The sequence below is a fragment of the Octopus bimaculoides genome, chromosome 28 (assembly GCF_001194135.2).
Source record: "Octopus bimaculoides isolate UCB-OBI-ISO-001 chromosome 28, ASM119413v2, whole genome shotgun sequence".
Classification (NCBI taxonomy): domain Eukaryota; kingdom Metazoa; phylum Mollusca; class Cephalopoda; order Octopoda; family Octopodidae; genus Octopus; species Octopus bimaculoides.
In genome coordinates, this window is record NC_069008.1 from 10,365,858 (window position 1) to 10,374,815 (window position 8,958).

General features: G+C 38.7%; 1 protein-coding gene across 4 annotated transcripts in view; it reads right to left on the reverse strand.

Moving 5' to 3' along the window:
• LOC106873345 (uncharacterized) overlaps nucleotides 1–8,958 on the reverse strand; it is a 253,626-nt gene that overhangs the window by 50,913 nt on the left and 193,755 nt on the right. For all 4 annotated transcript variants that reach the window (XM_052977316.1, XM_014920673.2, XM_052977317.1 and 1 more), the window contains one exon: nucleotides 5,882–6,053. In XM_052977316.1, coding sequence (XP_052833276.1) covers nucleotides 5,882–6,053 — 172 coding nt within the window. The remainder of the gene's footprint in view (nucleotides 1–5,881; nucleotides 6,054–8,958) is intronic.

Consider the following 8,958-nt stretch of genomic DNA (forward strand, 5'->3'; position numbering starts at 1 on the left):
GCATTCATGGGCCACTGCTTGTGTTACACACACAAAAAAAACCCCACATCTTTGACACATAGGAATGCAGATGACTGGTCAACCCTGGCTAAAAGAGAGCCCAGCTCCGTCAGAGATTTATATAAGATCCTTTAAGTTATGTGACAGTTCCAAACACCAGTTTACTTAACGAATCCTTATCTTTTACTTGTTTCTGTTATTAGATTGTGGCTATGCTGTAGAACTGCATATTATTATAATGAACCTAAAAATACATAATATAGTATTGATTATCGCCCTCCTGGCACTTGTGCCAGTGGCACGTGAAAAGACATTCGAGCGAGTTCGTTGCCAGTACCACTGGACTGGCTCCTGTGCAGGTGGCACGTAAAATACACCATTTCGAGCATGGCCGTTGCCAGTATCTTCTGTCTGGCCTTCGTGCCGGTGGCATGTAAAAGCACCCACTACACTCTCGGAGTGGTTGGCGTTAGGAAGGGCATCCAGCTGTAGAAACTCTGCCAAATCAGATTGGAGTCTGGTGTAGCCATCCGGTCCACCAGTCCTCAGTCAAATCGTTCAACCTATGCTAGCATGGAAAGCGGACGTTAAACGATGATGATGATGATGATGATGAAAACACATTATGTTTGAAATCATATTGTATTACAGTGTATTCACATAAACACATACATACATACATATGCACACATATACATGAGGGGATTGCATAATATTCCATTGCATTTGAGGAAATATAATAGGTTATGTACTTCATTGAGAATTTGGTTAGAAAAAGGACACATGAAAGCCAAAATCAATTCATTTGATTTTCCATCTTGGTTACTGAGAGTCTTGTGGTTTAATTATGCAACACTGTAGTAACAGAGTTGGAAGCAAACCGGGTAAAATGCTTAGCAGCATTTTGTCTGTCTTTATGCTCTGAGTTCAAATTCCACTGAGGTTGACTTTAACTTTAATCCTTCAAGGATTGATAATAGTACTAAAATTTGAGACTGTTATTATTATTATTATTAAGGCAGCAAGCTGGTCGAATTGTTAGCATGATGGACGAAATGTTTAGTCACAGACCAAATCTGTGAGTGGTGCAAAGTCCCAGCCAGAACTAGAGTAACATGGTGGTAGAATGATGTGGTAAACAGAGCCATTAGAGCAAAGAAATGGGCCTGAAATGAGTGAAAGAGTGGGGGTAGCAGGGAACTGTATCAGATAACCAAGAGAGAAGCTAGGAGACAGGTATATCTAGCCAAGGAAGAAGCAGAAAAGAAGTTTGCCAATGTTCAGTGATGTGAGGAGCAGAGAACTGAAGTGTTTTGGATTGCAAGACTGTGTGAGAGAAAATCATGATGTCATAGGGAAGAAATGTATCTGCATGGATGATGGTGCACTTGAATTTGATGATTTTGCAAAGAAAGAGGCTTGGAGATGCACTTATAAAAGACTGCTGAATGTGGAGAATGAATGGGAGGAGGAGAATCTGCCAAAGGTTGACTCAATTGAGGGACCAGCTACCTGAATTGACAGTACCTTGGTAAATAAACAAATAAAAGATATGAAGACAAGGAAAGCCTTCAGCCCATCAAGAATCACCGCTAAGATGTTTAAAATATATGGCGGTGTGGGTTATTGTCTAGTCACCCATATTGTAAATCAGGTGGTTCATGAAGGAATCATACCCAATAACTGGTGTAGCAGCACCGTAGTCAATAGCTACAAGGGTAAAGGTGATGTCTTAGATAGAAAAAATTACAGAAGTATCAAATTGTTGGATCAGGGGATGAAAGTTACAGAGAAAGTCATAGCCGAACTAATTAGGGAAAGAGTAAGCCTAGATGAGATGCAGTTTGGTTTTGTGCTAGGCAGAAGAACCACTGATGCTAAATTCCTGCTAAGACAGTTGCAGGAGAAATACCTAACCAAGATAAACCTCTGTACTTGGCCTTTATTGACAGGGTCTCCTGATTCCTTATCTGGTGGTCAATGCAGAAACTAGGGATAGACATACAAGCCCTGTACAGGGATGCTACCAGTAAGGTGAGCATTGGCAATGAGTACAGCAAAGAATTCAGGGTACAAGTAGGGGTCCACCAAGGATTGGTGCTCAGCCCCTCTTGTTCATCATAGTCCTCCAGGCAATAACAGAGGAATTTAAGATGAGCTGCCCCTATGCTGATGACCTTGCTCTTATAGCTGAATCACTACCAGAACTAAAGAAGAAGTTCCAGATATGGAAGCAAGATCTAGAATCAAAGAGCCTAAGAGTTAACCTGGCAATAACCAAAGTCTTAGTAAGTAAGAATGCAGATAAATCACAAATCTCTTCGGGCAGATGGTCCTGCTTGATCTGTAGGAAAGGCATAGGTAGAAACTCCATAAGATGCACCTGGTGTAAGCTTTGGACACATAAAAGGTGCAACAATATCAGAGGAAGGTTAACGGGGAAATTAGCATTTGTATCTGGAAGATGCACAGGTACAATAAATGCTGAAAATGTACAGAAAATAGACTCCATCAACTGCCAGGGGGACAAGCTAGAGGTAGTTGATAGCTCCCATTATCTAGGTGACCAAGTTAGTAGTGGAGGGGGATGCTCTGAGAGCATAGCTGTGAGAATAAGATTAGGCTGGGCAAAGTTCAGAGAACTCCTACCTCTGCTGGCAACAAAGGGCCTCTCTCTCTCAGAGTGGAAGGCAGATTGTATAATACATGTGTGCAAACAGCTATGCTATATAGCAGTGAAACATGGGCTTTGACAGCCAAGGATATATGGAGGCTTGAAAGAAATGAAGCCAGTATGTTTTGCTGGATGTGCAATGTCAGTGTGCATGTTTGACAGAGTGTAAACATCTTGAGAGAAAAGTTAGGCATAAGAAGTATCAGATGTAGTGTGCAAGAGAGACGACTGCACGGATATGGACAACAACAGCTGTATAAAGAAGTGCCGGTCTCTAATTGTGAAGGGAACCTGTGGTAGAGGTAGACCCAGGTTTCCTGAATTCTCTGTAGAATTTCTTAGCATCAGTTTCAAATATCTTACTTTGCCTGTGAAAACTGTTTCTCTTTCCATACCTCTGTAAGCATTAGGCCTTAACCTGCATTTTTTGCTTAACTATCTCTTTTGCACTCAGTACTTCATTCACGTTTATCAGGTTATATTTTTGTTTGATCTTTCTAGCCATTCTCATCTTTACATTATTTATTTTGGAGAATTCGTCTTCGATCAATAATTCCTGTTGGAAACTCTTGATCCCCTTATGTATGCACTCTTTCCACCATCAGTGTTCGTGTGCTTTTTTGTGAGCCTTTTTCTTTAACTTGACACCTATTTTCTTTGTGGCAGCAATAGCTGCTGAGTATAAAATAGCTGCTGAGTATAAAATAGCTGCTGAGTATAAAATAGCTGCTGAGTATAAAATAGCTGCTGAGTATAAAAGATGGTTTAATGTGGTTAAATCTGTCTCAGTTTCAAAGAAGAGCTGCTTCAGGGCATGGTCATATATTTTGATTGTGCAATTATTCTGAAACTTTGGTAGTTGTTCCCTCTCATTCATTTCTAGATGTTTAGAAATGCCTAGCTCTATGTGTGTGTATAATGACTAATGCATACATTTCCACAATTCTCAACCGATTTTCACTAAACTTTACACACTCATTACTTATGTGGCAAAGATGGTCATGCACTATAACATTTTGCTCAGAGCTCCTGCATAAATGGACAAACCAGGAAAAACGGTAGTTTACACAGGTTTTTCTCTAATTCGTTGTATGTACATAGTTATTTTGTATGTAGGGTCTTCCATGTTCTTTACAGAGAGCTTGTCACAGGGCAGAGAAACTTTGGCCGCCTGAAGCTGAGGTACAGGGACGTGTGCAGGAGGGATATAAAGGCACTTGGTATCAATACCAATTCCTGGGAGGATCTCACAGCTGACTGAACCAAATGACCAAATGACAGGTGTGTTTACTAGCTTATACATATAAGCAGGACCCTGGGAAATTCTACGAAATACAAAAAAATGCAAGCATCTTTAAAAGAAACATCTAATTACAGTGTAGAAAAGTAAAATATCCAATATTGGCTGAAGACCCAGTATATAGAATATGGTAGTTAATTATATTGCAGGAAAGTAAAAGTAACATCTGATATTTGATGTGGTTATGTATCTTTCTACACTAAAAATACTAATAAACATTTTAAAAATTAAAATGAATACCACCTTCCTTTCAGTCACTGCTCACTCTCTCTCTTTCGCTCTCACTTTGCCACTCACTTCAACTATACCTCCTCTGCTTAACACTTTTTATTTCTCCTTTTCTTTCTACCTCTCCCTTCAACTGTAGAAAAGTAACAGTAATATCCACAGCTATTTGCTGAGAGAGAGAGACAGTCAGAGGGAGAGAGTGTGTTAGAGAGACAGACAGACAGACAGACAGACAGACAGATAGATAGATAGATAGATAAATAGATAGATAGATAGATAGGCAGATAGATAGGCAGATAGATAGGCAACATTTCTTTTTGCGATTTCCCTATTTTAAACAGCTTTATCATCATATATCATCCAAAACGAAGTTTTCTCCAGCATTCTCTCTTTGAGAACGGTTTCATTCTCTTTCACTGTTATTCTCTATCCACTCCTTTCTGTCACTCAATCTATCTCACTAAATCTCTTTCTCTCTCCCCCTCCTCTATGTCTCTTTTCCTCTAATCATCCTCCTGTGTTTAACATGTTATATTTCTCTTACCTCTCAGTGATATCAATCTCTTCTCTCTCACTCCCTCTTACTCTCCCTCTTTGCCACTTTGCTTCTCACTTCAAGTATACTTCCTCTGCTTAAGTTTTATTTCTCTCTTTTTACCTTTTCCTTTCAAGTGTGACACATACCACAGGTACATATGTACGTAGGTATTAGCATATTTATATTATTGTTTATTTTCCTTATTGAGTAAGAAAGCAATGGATGTCATCAAAGTGATACTGGGGTACACATATATGAAACCTAATTATGTCTACCTGTCTGATAAGGGTACACCAGGCACATGCATCACAACTATGTGTGCGTGACATGGTGATCTTATATCAAGATAAACAGCACATGACCTTGCAGGTGAGGTCTGGTTAAAATTTTTTCAGGTTGAGTAGCCCATCCCACTGAAAAGGTCCCTGAATAAGGTTTGTTTAAGGATGATGACCAAAAAAACCTTTGCTTTCAGAGATGAATTATTCAAACCCCAAAGAGTTCCTCTCAGCACATAGCTATGATGCTCCCCAACTACTTCTGCTCATGATCAGAAATGCACATATCGTCAGCCCCTAAGGGACATGCTCAACTGGTTAAGGTCAAGCAACTGACAAACAAACCTCTGGTGTTGAGCAGAATATTTGCTGTTGCCCATTTTTTATGCCAAGACAAAACATGCATGTGATAACACTTCCAATCAGTTACGAACAGAAGCCAGTAATAGTAGTAGTGGGAGTAGTAGTAGTAGCAGTAATAGAAGTAGCAGTAGCAGCAACAGCAGAATTCACAGCAGCAATAGTGATAGTAATACTGGTTTCAAATTTTGGCACAAGGCCAGGATTTTGGTGGGAGGGGGTAAGTCAATAACATGTTCTCCCCCCTTATTCAAGTGGTCCTTATTTTATCATGCCCGAAAGGATGAAAAGCAAAACCAACCCCGGTGAAAGACAATAATATTATAGTTGAAGATAACAAAACTAAACACACACACCCATGTGCACACATGCATACAACAATGCACTTATGCACACACACACATATGCATATACACACACTCCTACACACACACACGCTCATACACACACACTCACATATATGGACATACACATATGTATGCACTCATACACACACACCTTACCTGGGTCATGCATCAGTTTCATATTGAAGCTACAAGTGGCTGTGTCAAAGGTTCCTTCCATCAAAAAGTTTTCTTGCAGGAGTTCCTTCTTCAATCGTCGCACCACAATTTGGTATGTCCCCTCAGTGTCAACAGAAGCAGTAAGACTAATTTCCTTCTTTGGACTTAAAATCTGGAATTTTAAACAAATTTTCATTTACTTGGATTTCATTTAGAGCTCCGTCTTCTTAGTTTTGTTCATTCTTTACTTCAAATGTTGTTTTATTCTTTTACCTGCTTCAGTCATGATGCACTGCTTCAAAGAGTCTAATTGAATGAATCAGACCTGGTACTTACCTTTTATAAATCTAGAACTTATTCTGTCAAACTCATTTACCAAACTGGTTAGTTATTGGGACATAAACAAACAAATGCTGGTTGTTAAGTGGTGTTGGAACAAACACAAAGATACACACACACACTTACATATATGTGTGTTTGTGTGTGTACTCGAGAAGACCTGCCCACCACAACAGAATTGAGATCCTAAAACCAAGGTACCGTGTAAAGAGATTTGGTGAGGGTGCTGGTGTTACGTAAAAAGCACCCAGTACACTCTGTGGAGTGGTTGGCATTAGGAAGGCATCCAGCTATAGAAACCAAGCCAAAACAGACTATGCAAAACATTTGATATCACTTGAAAATATTTAATATAAATAGAATATAAACAGATATTTATATTCTACATCTAAATTAAGTGTTTATGAGTGATGCTAAATGTTTCCTTTTTCAGTTATTATTTTAATCTATAACCACCTACTCAAGGAGAAATCACTTTGATAGGCAGTCTCAACACCACATTTTCCAGTTGCAGCTTTAGCTGTAGTGATTAACAAAACTCAGCACTCATACTTCATACCTATTAAATTATGTCAGCTGATGAACACTGCATGTATACTCTCTATATATAATTCATTTAACTTAGGAAAAGAGAAGTCAAATCAACGTTACAAATGTTAATGAAAGTAGTTTATTCTATACCAGATATAGAGTTATGCAATACGTGCAATGTATGTGGCATTTACAACAACATTAACTGTTCACTGACTCCCTCAGACATCTATAAGTTGATTGTGTTTCAAATTAGGATATGTGAAGATGTGAAGGAACATTATCATCATTATCATTGCTTAATGCCCGTTTTCCATGCTGGCATGGGTTGGATGGTTTGACAAAAGCTGGGAGAGCTGTCCAGACTCCAATTGTCTGTTGTGGCATGGTTTCTACTGCTGGATGCCCTTCCTAATGCTAACCACTTTACAGAGTGTGCTGGGTGTTTTTTTTTTTACATACCACTGGTAATGGGAGCATTTACACAGAACCAGCATGAGTGCATTTTGTGTGGTACCAGCACCTGCAAAGGACATGCCTGTATGTATGGATGACAGTGAAATTACATTAGCTTGACATATCTTCTCAAGTACAGCAAATCACAATTTCTGGTTCCTTGTCATTTCCTCAGTGAAGCCCAGCATACAAAGATCCTTTCTCACCACTTCATCCTATGTCTTCCTGGGTCTACCTCTTCCACAGGTTAGAGCTCAACACTTCTTTATGTAGCTGTCCTCATACATATGCATCACATGATCAAACCAGTGCAGTCTTCTTGCACACATCTAATGCCTCTTATACCTAGTTTTCCTCTTAAATCATTAACACTCTGCTGTGTGTGCACACTGACATTACCCATTCAGTGGACCATGCTGGCTTCATTTCTTTCATGCCTTTGAAAGTCCTCGCAGTAATGCTATTACAGATATAGCATTGGATTTTGTCCCATGGTTTCCACATATGAATCTTGGACCACCATTCAGTCATAATTTGTGCAAGCAAGATGAATGGCTGCTGTTTATGTGATAGTTTGGTTGCTTGTCTGGAACATTCCATGAGCAAAGCCTATAAATACAGTCAATTTAAGCACCAATTTCACAGACATCTGAGCCAGTATGACATTCTCATCAATCAGAATGTCTTGGGTTAAGTTTGAATTACACTCTTTATACAATAGGATCAGTTAAATATGATTTTATTCAACATATTCCCCTCTCAGATTCATACACTTATTGCAGTGATCCTTAAGTTTTTCTAAGCCTTGTAAAAGAAGTTGGGCCTCCTACCATGCCTTTCACGATACCCTTAAAACCAGGAACTTTTCAGTATCCCCTCATACAGCTGTTCTCATATCTACATATTCAATCGAAGATAGTTGAAGAAGACATGACACAACACTTGAATATTTACAGAATATGTAAAAACCAGCCCAAGTGTTAAATTTCAAGCAGACATTTTCCTTGCATGTCATATTACACTGTTTCATCTTACTGTTTTTATTAATTGTATTGTGACATGTCCCATTATGATAATGTATTTCATCATCTCTGCGGGACTGGTCCAAATGGCTTACCTTCGCCGATTGACCTTACTGACTGTATCAGTCCACTATTTATTAGTAGTGGACCAGCCCATTTCTCACATGGAAGAGTCTGCCACAACACCTACCCATTTTGAGATTTTTTTTTCAACACAACCATGTTTTTTGTATTTTCATTACTATTCTTTTTCTTCCACACAAAATTATCCTCCTTTCAAATAAGCTCCACTGTTTCATCTTACTGTCTTTATTAATTGTATTGTGACATGTCCCATTATGATAATGTATTTCGTCATCTCTGCGGGACTAGTCCAAACAGCGTACCTTCACTGATTGACTTTACTGATTGTGTCAGTCCATTATTTATTAGTTGTGGACCAGCTCACTTATCATCTGGGGAAGTCCACCACAACATATTGCATTAACACATTTCCTACTACTCTAACAAAATAAATTATGCTCAAACACACACACACACAAAAAAAAAGAGACTTTTGTTACACTTATCTTTTGTCTTTTACTTGCTTTAGTTATTTAGACTATGGCCATGCTAGCACACCACCTTGAAGAATTTTAGTTGAATGCAGTGACCTCAGTACTTATTTTTCTAAGCTTAGTACTTATTTATGTGTGTGTCTGTGAATATATATATATATATATATATATA